Consider the following 23,187-nt stretch of genomic DNA (forward strand, 5'->3'; position numbering starts at 1 on the left):
AAACATGTTACCACATAAACAAAGACAAAATAATTCACTTTCAAAATCTTACAAAAATATTGCAAAATTAATAAATTCAGATGTAAAATATCACATGTATATTATTTTGTTTATATAAAACTCAATAACAGGAAGAAAAAGTTTGAAATTGGATGATAAGGCCAGACACGGTGGCTCATGCCTATAATCCCAGACTTTGGGAGGCCGAGACATGTGGATCAGGGTCAGGAGTTCAGGACCAGCCTGGCCGACATGGTGAAACCCCATCTCTACTAAAAGTACAAAAATTACAGAGTGCCTGTAATCCCAGTTACTCGGGAGGCTGAGGCAGGAGAATCGCTTGAACCTGGGGGGCGGAGGTTGCAGTGAGCTGAGATCCCACCACTGCACTCCAGCCTGGGTAACAGAGAGAGAGACTCTGTCTCAAAAAAAAAAAAAAAAAAAAGCAGAAATTGGATGATAAGATGATGTTTACCCTTGGAGGGTGCTAATAACTACCAGGGGCTGTAGGGGAGATTCTGGGGTACTGGTTACATAGATGTCTTCATTTGTGATTCTGGCACATTTCTGTATACTTAATTTACTTCAGTAGAAGTTTACTAGAGCAAAAAAGGGAAACCTGACCATGCCACTCCCTCCCCCTTTTTTTTGAATTCCTTTATTGTTTTCCTTTTGCTCCCTTTCCCTTCCCAGTCTGAGCAGAACCCGTGGCCACCAAGTTCCTGGATGGCCTGGCCTTTGGCCACCTCTGTACCATTGCCTCTTTCCCTCTGGTACTCTAGCCACTCTTGCCTTCTGCTGTTAGTGCTATGCCTCCCACTTTGCACAGGCATATGTCTCTGGTCTAAAGCCTTTGCACAGGGCCTTTGCACAGGCGTATGTCTCTGGTCCAAAGCCCTTGTCTTAATCCACTCGGGCCTATGACAAAATAGCACAAAGTGGGTAGCTTATAAACAACAAACATTCATTTATCACCGTTTTGAAGCCTAGGAAATCCAAAATTAAGGCTCTGACAGATTCTATGTCTGCTGAACCCATTTCCTGGTTCATAGGTGACACCTTCTCACTACATCTCCACATGGTGGAGCTCTCTCTAGTCTCTTCTGAAAGGGCACCAATTCCAATCATGAGACAACTGCCCTCATGACCTAATTACCTCCCAAGGCCCCACGTTTTAATGCCATCAAGAGGGACACAAATGTCCAGTCCATAGCAGCCCTGTTGAAGTCTATTTATCCTTTAGCTCAGAGCTCAAAAGTGGCCTACCCACCACCCTATCCAAGTCTAGTACCATTGCTATGGCCTTTCTTAGAACTACATTCCTTTCTTTGAGAGCACTCATCTTCACTTGTCATTATGGATTCATAGGGTAATTATCTGCCCTGCTTTTCCACTAGCCCATATGTCTTAGGAAGTCTGCCTATGTTTTCTCCTGCATCATATCCCCAGCACCATTCCCAATACTTAGTAAGTGCCTGATAACCACATGTTGGATGAATAAATGAACATAGACGAATTGGGCTTATAAAAAACTTTCTTCTAATTAGAGTACACTGTAGAAAGACAGGATGCCAAACTAAAGAATTTAGACTTTTTTTAGATAGGCAACAAAGAGCCATTGAAGGTTTCTGAGAAAGGAAGATGCATGGGCTGACCTTTATTTTAGTAAGATCTGCGTGGAGATGGAGGTGGAAAGGCTGCAAGGAGGCTGTGGCAGAGTCCAGAGGAGACATAACGCCTGAAGAGGGGTAGTGGCCACATGGGGAACAGTGGGAGGTGGCCAATGTCTCACCTCTACTCTGACCTCAGAGCCAGCTACCAAGCCTGGCAATGACCTCACAATCACTCCCCAGGCCTTCCACCCTTTAAAGCCAATATCCCAGTGTCTTTGCTCACTCTGCCCTTTATGTTCACATCTGGAGGCCACACCTTACTTTCTGAATAACCAGGCCATCGAGTCCAGATAAAGGGATCAAGAGAGTGAGAGAGTGCCAGCCGCCTCCCACCCAAGCCACTAGCAAGACTCCACAATGTCAGAGCAACCAGTGTACCTGAAGGATTTAATGCCCACAAAGAGGAAATCCATGTGGAAGACTGTCGAAGAGAGGCGCATGTCTGACCTCACCCGTGTGCTGGAGTGGCTGGAGCGGAGGCAGGGGAAGAAGAAACAAGCTCCCGAGGTGGGTACCATCCAAGAGAAATGGCAGGAAGACTTTGCTCAAGATAGTTGCAGTAGGGGAGAGAGATTGGACTTGACTCTCCTGAAACAAAAGGCGGGATGGTTTTGAAGTGCTGGGATAAGCTAGTGAGAAGTACCCAAGGACATTAAGGGAGTGGGGGGATTAGTTAATATGATTAGGCTGTCTGTGTTGCTAATTTGCACTTATCAATGTTAGGCTCCCATCCTCTCACAGAGACTGAGAGACAGGGTACAATCTTTCTTGATGATTATATTTCAAAGGGTCCTCCCAGGTCCTTGAGAAAAACATTCCTGGATTGTAAAACTAGCAAGAGGCTGATAAATTTACATCTCAAAGGGGCAGAGAAAAAATTTACAAATGCAAGTTTTCCAGAGGAAAGGTTCTCAGGAAAAGGAGGCCAAAGACCTATCATCAGGAAGAAACCTGTCTAAAGTTTAGTTAAGCTGGGGAAATGTTAGTATTGGTCAGAATTCTAGAAGGGCCAAGGGGCAGTGGCTTCTGGGTCTCCGTATTGCAGGATGGGATCTTCCTACTGCCCTCAGCTCTTCCCTCCTTGTGATGCCTTCAGAATCAAAGAACATTCATTCCTCACTGCCATTACTGCAACTGCGACTCCAGCTAACATACCTCCTCTTTTCTACCCTACATCGAGCTAGTTCTAACCTGCCCTTCCCTCTTTCTCCAAGAAGTATAGCAACCAAGTTTGCCTCAGTTTTTCCCAGAGCTCCCCCAAGACCCATCATCTATGAAGAACCAAGCCATGTCTTTGGAAAGTGGTGTCCTCTGCAGAAGATGCCACCTGGTCTTGAATCTCCCGACCCTAGAGCAAAATGAGTAAAAAATGCCATTACTAATGACAATGCTCATCACATCACTAACTTTTAATGTTTACTGTGGTGAAGGCCCTGTGCTTAGATTTGTACCTGGGTTATGTGGTCAACTGCTCCCAGTCAGGCCACCAGGGAGGCGCTATTTTTACCCCCAGTTGAAGGATAAGGAAAGTGAAAATAAGTATTTTTATTGCTCTCACAGAAGTAATAAAGGGCAGAGCCAGGGCTCAAACTGAGATTTATCCAATTCCCAAATGCATGGGCTTTGCTGGGCCAACTCCCCATAACTGCCTCCGCTTCCTCTGCTTTATCCAGGTCAGCACCTGCCTTTGGGGAAAGCTTCCATTCTGTTCATGTACTTACTTACTATAGTCCATTCTCACACTGCTACAAAGAAATACCTGAGACTGGGTAATTTATTTAAAAAAAAAAAAAAGGTTTAATTGTCTCATGGCTGTACAAGAAGCATAGGGGATTCCGCTTCTGGGGAGGCCTCAGGAAGCTTACAATCATGGCAGAAGGCAAAAGAGGGGCAGGCACTTCACATGGCCAGAGCAAGAAGTGGGAGGATGAGGTGCCACACACACTTTTAAATGACTGGATCTCACGAGAACTCTCTCCTTCATAACACTACCAAGGGGAATCATGTTAAACCATGAGAAACTGCCCCCATGATTTAATCACTTCCCACCAGGCCCCCACCTCCAACACTGGAGATTACAACTTGACGTGAGATTTGGGGAGAGACACAGATCCAAACTATACCACTTACCTTTTATAGTCAGAAAGATCTCGAGTGCCAATTCCATCAGACTCATCTGACAAACATATTTTACTCTAAGGTGCTAATGATTTACAGATAGCCTACCCACTGCCTTGATTTGGGGGCGAAGGGGAAGCTTGACTTCTGGGTCTCTCCAAACTCAATTTAGTATCGATCACAGGAATTACATTCACTTCCATGGTTAATATGTTCAGGTCTATCTCCTTTTACCAGGATAAGATTCTAATAATCACATTTTAACAGCTTTACCTTAAATGTGGCTTTTATTGTAAATAACTTTGGACCTAGAGAGGGAGAAAGTTTACATGGGAAATATAATTAAGTCATCAAGCATCATTACCTTTCCCAGAAGCATCTGGGTTTTTAAAGAAGCTTCTAAGAGGAAGATGACGTGTCCTGGCAGGTCTCTGATAGCAGCAGGTGACAGCGGGGGACCCTCTAGTGAGAAGGTTGGGGTCTATCTTCACCACTCAGGGCCCTCTGTGGCCTCCTCTCCTGGGGTCTGGCCTGGCCATCCAGATCTCCCCACAACAGACTGCTCATGGTATTTCCCCTTGTGAGCCATTTGGCATCAGTGAAGACCCCTGAGGTCTGAAGTCTCAGCCATGGAGGATGCTGAATCCGTGAATGTTGCACTTTCCTTAAGTCTAAGGCATTGCCATGTCGATTCCACTCAGGCTTCCCCAAAATGGGGGCTGTGTGGGGAGCTACTCAGATAACTTTTCGGGGGAGGCTGAGGATTGAGCTGGGGACTGTGGAAAGGGCTGCCCTGGAGGAGATGGGTCATCCTAGCTCCTCATAGCCTGAAAATGCAGCCTTGGTTCTGAGTTGCACTGTTTCTCCACTAAGCCAAACAAAACCCCAAAGCTAACCAGCATTACCTTCCTTAGAAGGCAACTTGCAACATGAAGCAGAGCCTTGGACAGCTTCCTTCCACACTCCCAAACGGCTTATCGAAACTTCCCTTCCACCCACCCCGCATAGTAACCCACCCCCGATAATTCATGGAGGGCATTGCACATGCATGTCATAATTCAGTTATTGCTCTCAGTAACCTTATGAAGTAGGTCCTCCTATTATCCCCACCTTTCAGACAAGGAAACTAAGCCACAGAGAAAGCAGAAACTTGCCAAGGTCACTCAGCTCTCAGCCGTGGATAGAGCAGGAATCCAGGCAGTCTGACCTGGAGACTGCAGTCCAGGCCACTGTCTCCCCGTAACCATAAGCAGCACATTCCCAGAGGAGACCCAGTCTATTTAGTTTTTCCCATGATACTCTGGCACCCACCCCTACTCCTTATAGACTAGGCGGGATGCTTCCTGGGTGGCCCGCCCTTTATGTGCTTCTGCTGGGCTCCTAGACTGTGGGACCCTGGAGATCCCTAATGACCCTGCCCTCCCTGCATCCCCTGTAAGAGCAGGAGGGCCAGGAATGTGCCATGCACAAGGAACTCCATTCACAGCAGGGTGTGCTCAGCTCTTGGGCGGGTGGTAAGGAATACCTGGGGAAAGAAAAAGACAAGGTCAGTGATGACCACCCCTCCAGGAAGACTGAATGGGGTGGGTGCCTGGGGTGCTCCGGGACCAAGGGAGAGGCCGGGCTGAGCAAAGGCCCAGAGGTCTGGATCAGCAGCACCTGCTCAAAGTCAGGGCAGCCTTCCTGTGGCTCCAGACTGGAGGCAGGGGCAGGAAAGTCACAGCTGGTAAGGCCACATGGAGGCTGGAGGGGCTTCCCACCAGGCTAGGGAGTGAGGCCCTTATGTGGGGGCGGTGATGGGGAGCCCCTGATGGATTCTGAGGTTGAGAGGAACAGGACCAGGCCTGAAGCTTACAACGTCGCTCTGTGGGCGGCGACATGTATACCAGGGTGCATCCGGAAGCAGAGGGACAGTGACAACGGGACCTAGAGTGTGTGCACTGAAGCCTGTGGAGGGGTGGGGCAGCCCCTCACCTGGGAGCCTTCTCCTCGGGGAAAGGGAGGGGACGCTGTCAACACAGGGATGGCTGCAGGGCTCTCTTCCCTTGGCTTTTCAGAAGCAAAAGCCCAAAGTGGTGATAGTCCTTAAAGGAAATGAGAAGAAGGAAGAGAAGAAAGGCAAAGGCCTCATGATGGCACGGGGAGGGAACCACAAGGCCACGGAGACTTTCCAGCTGGTAATGCGGCCCCCCATCCTCCCCTCACCCACACTGGGTCTTCAATTGAAGGAGGGGGTCCCTGCTTCTCTCCTGTATAATGTCTGCCTGCTTTCTAAATTTTAAGGCTCTGAAATTCACTCTGGCCCCACATTAACACTCATATAAAATCTCCACCCTTCCCTACCCTGTCCAGCTGTGCTACTCAATTGCTGCCTCCCTGTAGTTTCATTTGTCACTAGTGTCACATCCTCCCTCGCCCATATTTGTCCCCCGAAACCATTCAGGAAGACCACTTGGAAGATGAGAACACAGTGGCTCAGTGAGGGACAGGAGCTTTCTGGCTAGGCGGCTAACAGGGCAGACCCACCCAGACCTAATGGCCTCCAAGGGCCTGTGTTTCCAAGGCCCCCAGGGACCCCTCTGATATATGGTGGGAAGAAGAGGGAGGCGTTGGTGAGCAAGCGCCCATGGGCAGACCTTGCCCCTCCGACCTCTGCCAGGGCCCGGGGAAGCTCCCTCCTTGGTTGCCTTTGCCTGCCTTTCAGCAAACCTTTGAAATCATTGTTTGTTTGCTTGGGATGGAGGTGGGGAGGGTGAGCCAGGTCCTGTAACTGGGGTGTGACTTCTCACCTGTTCCCTCCAAGGCCTTAGGAAAGAGGTTCAGGAAGGATAAGGATGCGGTCTCCTACCGAAGACTCTATGGAGTGGAGCAAAAGGGAAAACGCCTCAGCATGGTCCCTGGCAGCTACATCAAGGATGGCCCCAAGAAATCTGGTAAGGGAAAAACCTTGGCCCAGCCACCAGAATCCTCCTCCATAATCTCTTCCTCTCACGCCATCCTTAGAGCAGTAGCGTCCACCACAATCCAACCATTGTGCACACAGGAGTCAGAAGCCCGCATGGAGGCTTGGGAGGGACCGCTCCTGGGGTCGCTCTTGGCAAGCGGGATGTGACGTGAACAGGAGGTAAATGTCTGTCAAGGCCCTGGCCCTCCCAAGTGTTCCCTTCTCAGGAAACCAACCTCATGTGTCCAGGTTCCTGAAGCCATTTTGGTGACATCAACTTCATGAGTTACAAATCATCTAATTAATTCAGATACTGTGACAATATCAACTACAGAAGGTACCACTCCTGCTGGCCTGAAACTTGCCAGGAGTTGCTCACCTCTAGGAAGGGATGAGCTTAGGCTGTGCCAGATCCCCAATTTCAAAGACTGCCGGGGTCCTGACCCTGGCTCTACCACTTTATAAGGAACTCAGAGTTGTATAATCCTGGACAACTTATTCCACCTCCGGAGTCTGGTTTTTCATCTGTAAAATGGGATGATAATAATACCTGCCTCATAGTATGGTTGTGAGGTTTAAGCAAGATGAGGCATGAAAAGTAACTAGCCTGACCAAGAGGAGGAGCTGAATGAATATTAGTGGTTTTTTTCTAAGTAAAAATTTTGCTAAAGTTTCAGGTGGTCTTTATTGTGGTGTTGGAAAAACAGATGCATTTGTTATGTCAGGCCCTTTGGGACAGAGGTGTAGGGTAAAAGAGAAATCTGGAAGGGATTCCAACTAGCCCAGGAGAAAAGTGCGCAGGAGCCTTCAAGCAGAGGCTGTCAATTCTCATACATAAAATTGCCCCCATTGTGCCCAACAAAAACAACAAAATCTTTTTTTCCCCTTTTCATTTAATATACCAAAGCCATTGTGACCAAATTGCAGTCACTTCCCTTTAAGATTTAAATGCAGTCGGCTTTCAGTGCAGTTTAGGATCCCAGATTAAATCCTAGAATAGCACTTTAGGGGCATTACTGGTGAAATCTGAAGAAGTTCTATAATATACAAAAAAATCTTCATTTCTTAGTCTTGACAAACATGTCATGGACATAAGATGTTACCATTAAGGGAAAATGGATGAAGGATATACAGGAATCCTCTTTATTTTCTTTGCAACATTTCTGTAAATCCATATGTGAGGGTTAATATTGAGTGTCAACTTGATTGGATTGAAGAATGCAAAGTATTGTTCCTGGGTGTGTCTGTGAGGGTGTTGCCAGAGCAGATGAACACTTGAGTCAGTGGACTGGGAGAGGCCAACTCACCCTCAACCTGAGTGGGCACCATCTAATCAGTTGCCCGCACAGCTAGAATAAAGCAGGCAGAAGTTGGAAGGATCAGACTTGCTGAGTCATCTGGCCTTCATCTTTCTCCTGTACTGGATGCTTCCTGCCCTTGAACATCAGACTCCGAGTTCCTCAGCTTTTGGACACTTGAATCTATACCAGTGGTTTGCCAGGGGCTCTCAGGCCTTTGGACACAGACTGAAGGCTGCACTGTTGGCTTCCCTACTTTTGAGGTTTTGGGACGCGGACTGGCTTCCTTGCTCCTCAGCTGGCAGACTGCCTATTGTGGGACTTCACCTTGTGATCGTGTGAGTTAATACTCCTTAATAAACTCCTCTTCGTATATACATCTATCCTATTAGTTCTGACCCTCGATGGAACCTTGACTAATACACCACAATTATTCTAAAATATTTGAAGTTTATTTAAAAAATAAACTAGATTGCCTTATGCCTTATGGGAAGCCCCATACCTTCCCCAAACTTTCTGTGACTACCGGTGTAATGTCTGGCTCCAAAATCCCGGTCCTGCTGGGCCCTGGAGCTTCTGTAAATATTGCTTCCAGTGGCTGCTATTTTGTCTCTTTGATTTCTCCTAAAACCTCTTACATGGAAGTCATTGTGTGTAAATACATTCTGTTGAAGGCTTGGGGCCAACAGAGGGAAAGAATTACATCACGAATCATACAGCAAACAAATGAGAGGTTGATGATTAGACTCCCTTGTTCTTCAAAGTCCTTTATCAGACCCTGCCACCAGGAGATTTTTCCCTAGCTACATGTCTTTGCAGGAAGTAGCCCCCTGATGTTTTTCTCAACTCCAAGACTGGGTAAGGCGAGGTGAGCCGGGAGTTGAGGCCACCAAATTTAAGGAAGCACTCACTCTCAGATGCCAATCATGCACTAGTGTGAGTCTGAGAGTGAACACCTGAAAAGATATTCCACGCAAATGGTAACCTAAGGAGAGCATCAGTGGCTATACTAATATCAGATTTTAAGTCAGAAACTGTCACAAGAAAAAAAGAAGATTGTCATATAACAGAGGATTGATTTATCAAGGAGACATAACAATTGAAATATTTATTCACTCAACATCAGAGTACCTAAATAGGTTTAAAAAATTAACAGAACTGAAAGGAGAAATAAACAGCAACACAATAAAAGTAGGGGACTTTAACACTTCACTCTCAACAATGGGTAGGTCATGCAGGCAGAAAATTAATAAGGAAAACAGCAGATTTGAACAAAACTGTAGACCAAATGGGCCTAACATATGTTTACACATCCCGTCATAATACACATTCTTCTCAAATGTAAGTAGAATATTCTCCAGAAGTGATCATATGTTGGACCACAAGTCATTTTTTTTAAGTGCAGCAGTACATGTGCAGATTTGTTACATAGGTAAATTGTGTCATGGGGGTTTGTTGTAGAGATTATTCATCGTCCAGGTGATGTACCCACCAGTTATTTTTCTTGATCCTCTTCCTCCTCCCACCCTCCACCCTCAGGTAGGCCCCAGTTTCCTTTGTTCCCCTCTGTGTGGCCACATGTTCTCATCATTTGGCTCCCACTTATTAGTGAGAACATGCAGTCTTTGGTTTTCTGTTTCTGCATCAGTTTGCTAAGGATAATGGCCTCCTGCTCCATCCCTGTTCTTCCAGAAAATATGGTCTTGTTCTTTTTATGGCTGCATAGTATTCTGTGCTGTATATGTACCATATTTTCTTTATTCAGCCTACCATATATGGACATTTAAGTTAATTCCATGCTTTTCTTTCGTGAATAATGCTGCAGTGAATGTATGTGTGCATGTGTCTTTATGGTAAAATGATTTATATTCCTTTGGGTATATACCTAGTAATGGGATTGCTGGGTCAAATGGTAGTTCTATTTTTAATTCTTTGAGGAATCACCAAACTTCTTTCCACAATGGTTGAACCAGTTTACACTCTCATCAGCAGTACATAAGTATTCCCTTTTCTCCACAACCTCACCATCATCTGTTATTTTTTGACTTTTTAATAATAGCCATTCTGACTGGTGTGAGATGGTATCTCATTGTGGTTTTGATTTGCGTTTTTCTAATGATCAGTGATGTTGAGGTTTTTTTTCATATGCTTGTTGGCTGCATGTATGTCTTCTTTTGAAAAGTGTCTTTTCATGTCCTTTGCCCACTTTTTTTTGTTTGTTTTTCTTTCTTGTAAGTTTGTTAAAGTTCTTTATAGGTGCTGGATATTAGACCTTTGTCAGATGCATAGTTTAATTTTTTTCTTCTATTCTGTAGGTTGTCTGTTTACTCTGTTGATAGTTTCTTTTCTTGTGCAGATTTGGTTTGTCAGTATTTTGTTGAGGCTTTTTGCATTAATGTTCAAGGAATTGGCCTGACATTCTTTTTTTGTTGTGTCCCTGCCATATTTTGGTATCAGCATGATGCTGGCCTCATAGAAAGAGTTAGGGAGGAGTCCCTCCTCCTCAATTTTTTGAAATAGTTTCAGTAGGAATGGTACCAGCTCTTCTTTGTACATCTTGTAGAATTTGGCTGTGAATCTATCTGGTCCTGAGCTTCTTTTGTTGTTGTTGGTAGGTTAATTACTGATTCAATTTTGGAGCTCATTATTAGTCTGTTCAGGGATTCAGTTTCTTCCTGGTTCAGTTCATTCTCGAGAGGGTGTATGTGTCCAATAATTTATCCATTTCTTCTAGATTTTCTAGCTTGTGTACAGAGAGGTTTTCATAATATTCTCTGATGGTTATTTGTATTTCTGTGGGGTCAGTGGTAATATCTCCTTTGTAGTTTTTAATTATGTTTATTCGGATCCTGTCTCTTTTCTTCTTTATTAGTCTAGCTAGCAGTCTATCTGTTTTATTAATTCTTTCAAAAAACCAGGCCGGCTGTGGTGGCTCACACCTGTAATCCCAGCAGTTTGGGAGGCCGAGAGGGGCAGATGCCTTGAGCCCAGCCTGGGCAACACAGTGAGATCCTGTCTGTATTAAGAAAAAAATTAAAAAGAAAAAAACCCCACAACTCCTGGATTCCTTGATCTTATAAATGTATTTTTTGGGTGTGTGTGTCCCAATCTCCTTCAGTTCAGCTCTGATTTTGGTTATTTCTTGTTTTCTGCTAGTTTTGGGGTTGGTTTGCTCTTGGTTCTCTAGTTCTTTTAGATGTGATGTTAGGTTGGTAAATTGAGATTTCTCTAACTTTTTGATGTGAGTGATCAGTGATATAAATTTCCCTCTAAATACTGCCTTAGCTGTGTCCCAGAGATTCTGGTATATTGTATTTTTATTTTCATTTGTTTGAAATAACTTCTTGATTTCTGCCTTAATTTCATTATTTACCCAAAAGTTATTCAGGAGCAGGCTATTTAATTTCCATGAAATCGTAAGGGGTTTTTCTTCCTAAGATAAGGTCTCACTTTGTTACCCAGGCTGGAGTGAAGTGGCAGGATCGTGACTCACTACAGCCTCGACATCTCATGCTCAAGCAGTCCTCCCACTTCAGCCCCTCAAGTAGCTGGGATTACGGGTGCACACCACCATGACCAGCTAATTTTTGTATTTTTTTGTAGAGATGAGGTTTTGACATGTTACCCAGGCTGGTCTTAAACTCCTGAGCTCAAGTGATCTGCCCGACTTGGCCTTCCAAAGTGCTGGAATTACAGGCATACCCCTTGTGCCCAGCGAAATTGTATGGTTTTGAGTGATTTTCTTGGTCTTTTTTTCTAATTTTATCGCACTGCACAAAACACATCTTAACAAACTCAAGAAGACTAGAATTATATTAACTATCTTTTCTTACCACAAAGGTATAAAACAAAAAGTCAATAAAATGAGAACAATTAGAAAATTTAAAAATATGTGGAAATTAAACAACACATATCTTCACATGTGTTTCTAGCTTGTTCCATCTATTCTTTGCTTTATCTTTCTTCTTTTCCTGCCCTCTTTTAGACCAAATAATGTTTATGATTCCATTTCATCTCCTTCATTAGCTTCCTATTTATAACTCTTTGTTGCAGCCGGGTGTGGTGGCTCACGCCTGTAATCCTAGCACTTTGGGAGACGGAGGTGGGTGGATTACCTGAGGTTAGGAGTTCGAGACCAGCCTGGCCAACATGGCAAAACCCCGTCTCTACTAAAAATACAAAAATTAGGCAGGCATGGTGGCGCATGCCTGTAGTTCTAGCTACAGAAGGCTGAGGCAGGAGAATCACTGGAACCCAGGAGGCAGAGGTTGCAGTGAGCCCAGGTCGTGACACTGTGCTCCAGCCTGGGCAACAGAGTGAGACTCTGTCTCAAAAAAAAACAAAAAACAAAAAACAAAAATGAGCCAAGTGTGGTGACGCACATCTGTAATCCCAGCTACTCAGGAGGCTGAGGCAGGAGAATCGCTTAGACCTGGGAAGCGGAAATTGCAGTGAGCCAAGATTGCACCCCACTGCACTCCAGCCTGGGAGACAGGGCAAGACTCCATATTAAAAAAACACAAAATCATTTTAGTGATGATGTTAATGTATATAGCATATATCTTTAAACTAGCACAGTCTATCTTCATTTTATGTAAAGCATAAGAACCTTATGAGAGTATACTTCCATTTCTCCTCTCCCCTTCTACATGCTGTTGTTGCCACACATTATATTTTTCCATATTATAAATCCCACAAGTGTTATGATTTTTGCCCTAAGCAATTATGTTTTCAAGAGACTTTTGTGTTTACTCACACATTTAATATTTCCAGTGCTCTTCATTGGATCCAGATTTCTGTCTGGAAGAATTTTTCTTCTACCTGAAGATTTTCCTTTAATGTATCTTGTGGTGTGGCTTTTGTTGGTAATAAATTCGTATAGCTTTTGTATATCCAGAAAGGTCTTTATTTCACTTTCGTTTCTGAGAGACACTTTTGCTGAGTGTAGAATTTTAGATTGTCAACCTTTCTTCATCCAATACTTTAAAGTTTGGTCTACAGTCCTCTGGCTTGTTTGCAATGGGAAGCTGGCTCTCTTCTTAATTTTTGTTCCTCTGTAAAGTATGTTTTTTCCTCTGGCTTCTAAGATTTTCTTTTAAGAAAGGAGCTTATGATGTGCCTTAGTGTCATTTGCTTAATGTTTCTTGTGTTTGTATTTGGGGTTTGTTGAAATTCTTGGTTTACAGTTTTCATCAAATTTTACCAATTTGTTGGCCATTATTTCTTCACAAATTTATTTCATTTCTCCATTCTCTCCCCTCTCTTTCAGGCACCCAAATTACACATATTTAAAGTCCCAAAATTCATCTTGTGTTTTTCTTCATCTTTCAGTCTTTTCTCTTTGAGTTTCATCTCGTACAGTTTCTTGTGCTATACTTTCAAGTCCATTAATCCTTTCTTCTTCTATACCGAATCTGCTGTTAATCCCATCCAATAGAATTTTTCATTTCAAACATTGTCATTTTCATCTCTAGAATTTCAATTTGGGTCATTTTAAATCTTTTGTGTCTCTTCTTAATGTGACCCTGCCTTGGAGGGCATAACAGGAGTATGCCATACTAGCTGTTGCCGTATTCTTGTCTACCAATTCTTTCACTGGAGTACTTTCTTTTCTGGCTTGTTCCGGCTAGTCCTCAGCTGAGAGGAATCTTTGCATAACTCTGCAGTTCTTGGCGCAGCTTTTTCCTGTTGTTCTAGCTCTTACAGTTTACCTAAACTATCTGGTCTCTCTCCTCAACTCAAGGGGACTCCTAGGCTCTGTCTAGGCTTCCCTGCTACCCCACGCTGCAACCTGGAAGCATCTTCCAATTGAAGGCCGGGGCAATCATGAGGCTCCCCTCATTTCTTTCCCCTCACTCAAGGATCACTGCCCTGTGTCGCGTGTTGTCCAATGTCTAAAAACTGCTATTTCATATGACATGCCCAGTTTTTTAATTGCTTAAGGTGGAAGGATAAATCCAATCCCCGCTACCCCATCTTGACCGAAGGCAGAAGTCTCAAATTGGCCTTTCCACAACATAAACCTGATTAAATGCAGTAACAAGTCACTGAAAAGTTTTACGAAGGAAATTACTAAGTTGAATTTAAATTTTAGAAAGGTTGCTCTGGCTATGAGCCAGGAAAAGATCCTGGGAAAACAACTGTAATACCTTGCCAAAGTAAATCTTGGTAAAGTCTGAGTAGCTAGACTGGGAAAGGGAATTCCCTCCCTGGGCACCTATGTCCAGGATATTGTGTAGACACCAGGCCAAGGATACATTCCCTAATGCACAGGGCTAGAAGGCCATACCCTCTTTTGTCTCCACGAGCACAGAGTGAGCTTCTGGTGTCCCGAACATGGCTCACTAGAAATATAACCTATCTCTTCAGCCACAAACCGAGGAATGTGGGTCACTTTTGTCCAACAAAGTGGCCAGGACAGGCTTCCAGAAAAAGGCTCTGACAATGTGGGCTCAGGTCCTCAGTTCACCACTGATAATCTGTGGCATCTTGAGCACATTACCTAATCCCTCTGATCCTAGTGTTCTCCTTTGTCAAATGGACATGACGTGGTTGTGAGACTAATGTGCCCCCACTGCCAGAAAGCCCTTGAACACTGCCTAGTATGTGAGTCACTCAACACATGTCAGCTAATCTGTGTAATTGTCATTACTTTTTATATTGCTACTGCTCTTTCCTTCATGAGACCCACCTTGCACGGAAGAGGATCAGATGTTTCAGGAAAGGCAATTGCCCTTTCTCCAAGGAATTTCCTTATTTGTGTCAAGGAGAATGTGCAGCTCATGATCCTCCCATAGCATAGCACCAATTTCCTGCACGTACAAACGGACTGCTGAGGCCACCTGACCTTATCACCCTGTCAAGGACCAGCTACAATGCCAGAGCACCATGTCCCATAAAGAGTCCTAATTCAGCCACTAACTCATTGGGACACCTTGGGCAGGTCACACCCACTCCTCAGGCCACTGTCTCCACATTTATGTAATTGTAGGAGGTCTAGATGCATTTCGACTAGGAATATCCTGATAAAATTCCCAAACTTTGTTGATGAAATCTTACAAGCTTACAGACAGAATAATTTACTTACAAGGGGGAAAAAAATCAACCTGCCATCAACCTGGAAGTGGAATAGCACACATGCATTGCTAAGAATGAAAACCCCCATAATACTGGCCCCAATTCACATAAGTCACTATCAAATGAATGAATTATATTTGTAGATTCAGAAATATTTAGGGATTTTTATAAACCATACAGTCTTTCATCTGCAGAAAATTCTCTAGGAGAGACTAGAAACAACATATTGGCAAGTAATTTAAAATCAATATCTAGATAAACATTTAAAACCAGGTGAGATAGAAAGGTTGATGACAAAAGGAAAAGCAAAGAAACAACAAGGAAGTGCAAGTAGATGAGTTAGAATTGAGGCTAAAAGAAACACATAGAATAAAAGAGAGACCTTTTTAAATGTTAGAATAAGTAATAACCATAAACCTACATGCATCAAAAAATGTAGAAGCTAAATAAATAAAGCAAGATATTTAGAAATGCAGGGAGAACCTGTTAAAGATACAGTTATGGTGGTCCATTTTATTTTATTTTTCTTTTTTGACTTTTAGGTTCTAAGAGTACATGTGTGGGTTTATTACATGGGTAAATTCTGTGTCGCTGACGCCTGGTGTATAAATGATCCTATCACCCAAGTAGTGAGCATGCGATGTGGTTTGGCTGTGTCCCCACCCAAACCTCATCTTGAATTGTGGTTCCCACAGTTCCCAAGTGTTGTGGGAGAAACTGGTGGGAGGTAATTGAATCATGGGGGTGGGTCTTTCCCATGCTGTTCTCGTGATAGTGAATAAGTCTTATGAGATCTAATGGTTTTATAAATGGAAGTTCCCCTGCACAAGTTCTTCCTGCCTGCTGCCATGTAAGACCTCCCTTGCTCTTCTGCCATGATTGTGAGGCCTCCCCAGCCGTGTGGAACTGTGAGTCAATGAAACCTCTTTCCTTTATAAATTACCCAGTCTCAGGTACATTTTTATTAGCAGCATGAGAACAGACTAACACAGCATAGTAACTGGATAGGTAGCCTTTTAACCCATATCTCCCTCCCATTCTCCCCACTATGGGGGTAAATTTTAATACATCTCCTTCAGAAACAAATAGAAGATCATACAGACAATAACAGAAAATACATAGAAGAATGTAACTATGCAGTTAACAAACTATAGCTTTACATCTGAATAGAGAACATGTATTTTTTTATATCCAAACAATATTTACAAAAATCTCCTGTGTGCTTCATCACGGAGAAAATACTAACATTCACAAAAGTAAAGATTTTAGGGCTACCTACATCATCCCAAACCAACAATTAGAAATAACCCTCAACTATAAAAATCGGAAATTAAAAAACATACATCCAAATTACCCTTGTGTCAAAGAAAATAACTAATGAAATAAGCCTGTTTCATACCAAAACCTATGAGACAAAGGCAAAATATATGCTCAGAAGAAAATGTACAGTAAAAACTAAAAGTAATAATTCTTTATAAAACACATAATAAAAGAAATTGCCAACACTTTTATTAATTTAGTAAGTAGAAGAATTATGAAAAAGAGAAAATTAATATATTAAATACTGGCTGGGGTTAATGAATAATATCAAGATCAAAAGTTGTTAAAAGCCTAAGTATAAAGCTAGCTTTTTGGCTTTTTGAAAAAGCAAGTGACATGAAAGCAATTGCTATGAAGTAATCATAAGCCTTGTTAAAAGGAAGAGTAAAAATACACAAGATTGTATATGAGAAAGGATGTAAATAAAAGAACTGTAATAGAATACTGTACCTCTATACAATATACAATACATTTTAAAACCTAAAGGAAATGAATGATTTTCTATTGTACTATATATTATCAAAATTGATACAATAAAGAGCAGAAAAATTGAGTAGGGCAATTTCTGCAGTGAAGCTTGAAAAATAATTAACATTTTCCCACTAAAAAATGGCACTAAGACAAATGGTTTCATGCAAGGTTTTAACATTTAAAGAGCAAATAATTTTAACGTTACTTCAACTATTACAGACTGTATAAAATATAGACATTTCTGCACTAATTTAACAAGCTATTAAATTAATGCAGAACTTTAATATTAAAACTTATACCAAAAAAGTTGGCCAATCTCACAATAATATAAATGCGAAAATCTAGAAATTTTTAGCAAATATACTCGATGTATGAAAATACATCACATGTACAATGTCTGAAATGAATTCCACCATGAACAAGTGAGCTTTATTACAGCAGGTAAGAAGTGGTTCATTATCAGGATATCTAAGAACACAATTTATTACATCAACATATTAAAGGAAAAAATGTGATTATATCAGTAGATGGCAAAAAAAAAATGCAATGAGTAGAATCAAGCAATTATCACCAGTAAAAACTCTATGTTAACCAGGGATAAACCACTAAAATATTATGAAACATATACCCCAAATAGGGGTAAATATCATTCTAAAAGATGCAATGCCCAAATTACTTAAAATCGGGAACAAAATGAGCCTTAATCCCTATCATCATTATTGGCAATGTTTTAGAGGGTCTGTCAAATGTAATATATATTAAAAAGAATATGTAATTTTGATAAATATTGGAGGAATGATATGTTCATTTTTTCCCCCTAATATGATTGTATATCTGCAAAACTCATGAAATTCTAGTTTAAAAGTAATAAAATTTACTGTGGTTGCTGGTATACTAGACAAATACAGTTTTTTGTTTGTTTGTTTGTTTGTGTTTGAGACAGGGTCTCTCACTCTGTCACCCAGGCTGAAGTGCAGTGGTGTGATCATAGCTCACTGCAGCCTTGACCTCCTGGGCTCAAGCAGTCCTCCCAAGTCAGCCTCACAAGTAGCTAGGACGACAGGCATGTGCCACCACACCCCTAATTTTTTTTTTAATTTTTTTTTTTTTTGGTAGAGATGGGGTCTCACTTTGTTAGTCTTGTCAGGTTAGTCTTGAACTCTTGGCCTCAATCCATGCTGCCCAGGTTAGTCTTGAACTCCTGGGCTCAAATGGTCCACCTGCCTCTGCCTCTCAAAGTGCTGGAATTATAGACATGAGCCAGCATGCCCAGCTGACAAATATAGTTTTTAAAAAACAGTATATTTGGCCAGGCACGGTGGCTCACGCCTGTAATCCCAGCACTTTGGGAGGTTGAGGCAGGCAGATCACGAGGTCAGGAGATCGAGACAATCCTGGCTAACACGGTGAAACTCCATCTGTACTAAAAATACAGAAAAATTAGCCAGGCATGGTGGCGGGCACCTGTGGTCCTAGCTGCTCAGAGGCTGAGGCAGGAGAATGGCGTGAACCCAGGAGGTGGAGCTTGCAGTGAGCTGAGATCACACCACTGCACTTCAGCCTGGGTGACAGAGCGAGACTCCATCTCAAGAAAAAAAAACAAACGGTAGACTTTTCTCTATATACTTGTCACACCAGTTAGAAATGGAAATGAGTACAAAATATTCCATCCTCGTAAGTAAAAATACATAAAACACTTAGAAGGAAATTTAGCAAGAAAAAAATATTAAAGTGTCCAAGCTCTAGTCCAACCTTCACACTGGCCACATGGGACCCAGGACGGATTTGAATGTGGCTCAACATAAATTTGTAAACTTTCTTAAAACATCATGAGTTTTTTTTGCATTTTTTTTTTTTCTCATCAGCTATCATTAGGGTTAGTGTATTTTAGGTGTGGCCCAAGAAAATTCTTCTTCTTCTAATGTGGCCCAGGGAAGCCAAAATGTTGGGCACCCCTGCAAGTCCAACAACATTTTGTTTGGTACAAACCCCATATTTGGGTCACATCAGACACTCACCATTTCATTTCGTGTATTTGCACCTTCACACATTCTGTTCCTCTGCCTGTGATCCTTTCCTTCCTTTTCTAACTGATCAACTATTCGCCCTTGCAAACCCAGCTCAAAGCTTTTCTCTTCTGATACCTTCCCTGGGATATCAGAAGATATCCTCTAGGCTACCTCCTCTATGCACATTCCACTTAGGGGAACTCCTACTGGGGAGGATGGAGAGAACAGACAGAAAGAAGCAGAAAGAGGGAAGGAGGGAAAGGAAGGGAGTTGGAACAAGGCAAGGAGAAAGGAGGGAGGGGAAAAAGGATTGAACAAACAAAGAAGGAGAACCTGGGTTAGGCACGGTAGCTCACGCCAGTAATCCCAACACTTTGGGAGGCTAAAGCAGGTGGACCATTTGAGCCCAGGAGTTCAAGACCAGCCTGGGCAACATGGCAAAACCCTATCTCTACAAAAATATAAAAGTTTATCAGGAGTGGAGGCATGTGCCTATAGGCCCAGCTACATGGGAGGATGAAGCATGAGGATCACTGAGCCTGTGAGATAGAGGCTGAGGTGAGGTATGATTGTGCTACTGCGTTCCAGCCTGGGCCACAGAGTGAGGAAACTCAGTCTCAAAAAAAGAAAGTAGGGAAGGGGTGTAGAGAACCTGTGAAAGCCATGAAAAGACCTCATATCTCAGAACAGGTATTGTTTGAAGTCCATGCATTCCTCCAGCCTTCATCCCCTTCTTGCCTACCCCACCTCTCAAGTCTCCCATGATCTAACTCTTTGATGACATCTGTCCAATTTCAGATACAGATATCAAGGATGCAGTCAACCCAGAGTCTACTCAGCGGCCAAACCCATTCAGTCGACAAAGCGTTGTCTTAGATCCCATGTTACAGGACGGTACCTTTAGCAGCCGGAGGGCAAACTTCATGAGAGACTGGTCCAACAAGATGCCTGACACGGCTTACGAACGCAAGCTAAAGAGCCTCATGGAGAAAAGCACCGAGCCTAAGATGGAAACCATAAGGATGCTGAAGCCAGAGGAGGTGCTGAGCTGCCGGTGAGAGCTGCCACCCCCTGGGCAGAGGGGTGGGATCCCGGAACAGGCTTTGCTTACTCCTGTCTCTGGCTCAAACACCTTGGCTTAACCTGAAGATCTAGGAGTAGGGGCTTAGCGTGGCTGAGCTCTGCCCTTCGGTCCCAAAGGACTGCTCCGGGGTTCAAGCCAATGGGTCTTCAGCAGCTCACCTGCTGGTAGACCATCACCTGAATGGGCATGTCATTTAGGTGCTGCCATTTTGATGCCACACCTTTCAACAACCCTCCCCATATTTCCATTTGTTTCAATATTACTCAAAAAGGAAAGAATGTGGCTTTGTCTTAACAGGAAGATTTCCCTACGATCCTTTGCACTGTGGGGTTGAGTTGCTGGTGATGGTAGCCACCATCCCCAGTGACCTACCTGCTGCATGTTTGGGCTTTTAGACTGTCTAAGGGATCATGAACAAAGTGTGAAACCATTTGCTATTTACTGCTCTTCCCAAAGAGTCTCCCTTCTCACTTGTTCTCTGTCCTGTTTATCAGGGCTTTCTGGGTTTTAGCAGTGGAGCCCAGATTCCCCCACCCCCTCCAAAAACAAGCATCCTTCTTCCTAGCCCAGTGTTTTCCTTTACTGTAAAGTTGTAACTGACAAAGTTTGGAAACTTTAGCAAAGAAGGAAACAAGACAACAGAGTAATGTAGTTGTTATCATCCTTGTAAGGTTGACATCAGTAAACTCATCTGTAGGTTTAAGATGGCCTCAAATGTCTGGTGATCTAATAACCCCATCACAAAGTCCTGCTCTGCTCACTGACTGGCAGAAGGTTAACTGGCTTCAAGATGAACAGGCAGAGACCTCAGCAGACTGCCCTTGCTGGTTGGTTCCATGACTGGATGACTTTGGCCATGGCTTTCAGATGGACCATGTGGTTCTAATTGACTCTGGGCAACAGGCAGTCTACCTGGGTTCCATGGTGGGGGAAAAGAGATTTGGACAGGACTCCTGCCCTCCAAAGAGACGGAAAGAATATTTGAAGAGATAGCATACGAAACCATTCGAGAAACAACCAAGAAAAGAATGGAGTGGTTCAGAGTGAGATTTATTATTATTGTTATTATTATTGAGACAGTCTCTCTCTGTCGCCCAGGCTAGAGTGCAGTGATGCGATCTCGGCTCACTGCAACCTCCAGCTCCCAGGTTCAAGCAACTCTCATGCCTCAGCCTCCTGAGTAGCTGGGATTATAAGCGTGCACCAACAAACCCAGCTAATTTTTGTATTTTTAGTAGAGATGGAGTTTTGCCATGTTTCCCAGGCTGGTCGTGAACTCCTGTTCTCAAGTGGTTTGCCTGCCTTGGCCTCCCAAAGTGCTAGATTACAGGTGTGAGCCACAGCGCTTGGCCAGGATGAGATCTTAATGAGTGTCCCCATATACTTATGCATGAGACCCTCAGAGGCTGATCAGGGAAAAGGTAGTCCAAGTGTGGGGACTGGTGAGGGAGTCTGAGCTGGCCATAAGAACAGGTAGGCTCTGGGAAGACCTTAAAGAACAGTGGCCATTCCTAACAGGCAGAAAATCACATTATATTAACGCACAGTGCCTCTCTCATAGTCTGTGGCAAAGTAAGCAACCAGCAGGCAGCCTGAGTAGGGGCCTACACTCTATACTAAAGCTGGGACCAAGGTCAGGGTTGCTGGTAGAATAAGAAGCTCTCTGGATCACACAGTATAAATGGGATTGATCCCATTCTTCAGTATCAATCAGAATTTTGGGGCTCTAGCTAATATTCTAGATCAATGGTCTGATTTTTAAATTGTGTGGATATTATTAAAAAACAAATGCTCTCCGCTATGCCTGCAACTTTGCTCAGCAGTTATTTCCACTGTCTGTATCTTTCTCAGCCCGTGGCCTCTCTCAGTGTATGTGCGCATGACAGTGACAAATCACGTAACAATTCACATTCTGCCTTTTCTCACCACTTGGTACTGTCACAGCCATGTGGCATCATCTTCTTCTTAATGCCATTCTAACTATGGCTTTTTAATTAAGCTCCTTGACATGAGGTAGTCCATTATCAGATTGACTATTTCTCTGTTAGTGGATTTACTCATTTTCCTGTTGTTGACAATCCCAAAATGAACATCTTTTATTTATATAACTTTTCTTTCCATTGACTTCTCTTCTTAGGATACATCGAGAACCTGAGTGGGGTTACTGAGTCAAAGATAATGAATGTTTTTTTCTTTGGAGGCAACTGACTGCCAAAAGAGTTACACCAATGCAAACTCCCACCTCCTTTGTGGGGTGTACCACTGTCTTATAAAGTCTCTATCAGCTCCACGGATGACTGGGAGAGCCAGCCCCTTGCAGAGCACCCACACTTACTGCTGCTTAAATCTAAGCTCTTTTCAATAAAGTTAGAAGCTGCTGTGACTCCACCTTCAACTGACCTCTTTTGCCTTCTCTTGAACAGATACCTGAGGTTGTCCAAGGAGAACATTCGGACCTTGCTCAAGCTGTGCAAGGATGCAGGAATGAATGTGGATATCCACCCCCACATGGTCGAAGGGGACATAGACGCTAAAAAGGTGTTCACCGGAATACGCAGTGTGGCACTCTAAATAGCTCCTCTCACCGCCACCTTCAGGCTCCTTCTGTCATGGGACCCTTTGTCTCCAGATGCCATCCTCTGGCATACTACAAGTGGTCCTTCCAACCTAGTGCATCCCTTTAGAAAATAAGCAATCAGAAAACAAGCCTCGGTTGTGTGATCATTGTGCTGCGGTAAGACTGGTCCTTGACATCCAAGTCAGAACCAGCTTAGGAGAAACTGTAGTTTTTCTCCTGACCAAAAGAAGAATCCTTAGAAAGGGCTTCTTAGGAAGGAAGGCTTAGGAATTAAAAAAAAAAAAAAAAAAAAGTTGGGGGGGGGTCCAGGGTCCTCAGAGGGAAATTAGAAAGGACAAAGTGTAAAGGAGCTGGTTGAGAACACACACACATGCCCCACGCCCATATGCAGGACTTGGCTTTGTGGGGACCTGGCCTCCTTGTGTGCAGAGTGGGGGACTGATCAGGGGCAGTGAGAAAGGGAAATGCTATCAACATATGGAGGCAAAGAAGGAGACCTTTGGGTGCTTACAACCACAGACCCCAAAAGAGGCCCAAAACCTTTCAGAACTGGTAGGTGCCTCAATATCAGCAAGTCCAGGACCTTATTCATTTTAAGAAAAGAAGCCGCAGAGG

At 43.4% G+C, this 23,187-nt stretch overlaps 1 protein-coding gene across 1 annotated transcript; it reads left to right on the forward strand.

Annotated features, from left to right (window-relative positions):
- Positions 1–1,898: 1,898 nt before the first annotated feature.
- Positions 1,899–22,718, forward strand: C20H16orf78 (chromosome 20 C16orf78 homolog). Its single transcript, XM_025371008.1, has 5 exons — positions 1,899–2,180; positions 5,849–5,968; positions 6,595–6,724; positions 19,709–19,964; positions 22,418–22,718. The coding sequence occupies exons 1-5, from the start codon at positions 2,031–2,033 to the stop codon at positions 22,563–22,565; spliced, it is 804 nt and encodes a 267-aa protein (XP_025226793.1). The 5' UTR covers positions 1,899–2,030; the 3' UTR covers positions 22,566–22,718.
- Positions 22,719–23,187: the final 469 nt, after the last annotated feature.

Source organism: Theropithecus gelada, chromosome 20 (assembly GCF_003255815.1).
Source record: "Theropithecus gelada isolate Dixy chromosome 20, Tgel_1.0, whole genome shotgun sequence".
NCBI classification, from domain to species: domain Eukaryota; kingdom Metazoa; phylum Chordata; class Mammalia; order Primates; family Cercopithecidae; genus Theropithecus; species Theropithecus gelada.

Coding starts and splice junctions, on each gene's coding strand:
- C20H16orf78 (XM_025371008.1), top strand. CDS start 2,031: ATGTCAGAGCAACCAGTGTACCTGAAGGATTTAATGCCCACAAAGAGG. Junction 5,969..6,594: donor CCACGGAGACTTTCCAGCTG/GTAATGCGGCCC, acceptor GTTCCCTCCAAG/GCCTTAGGAAAGAGGTTCAG. Junction 19,965..22,417: donor GAGGAGGTGCTGAGCTGCCG/GTGAGAGCTGCC, acceptor TCTCTTGAACAG/ATACCTGAGGTTGTCCAAGG.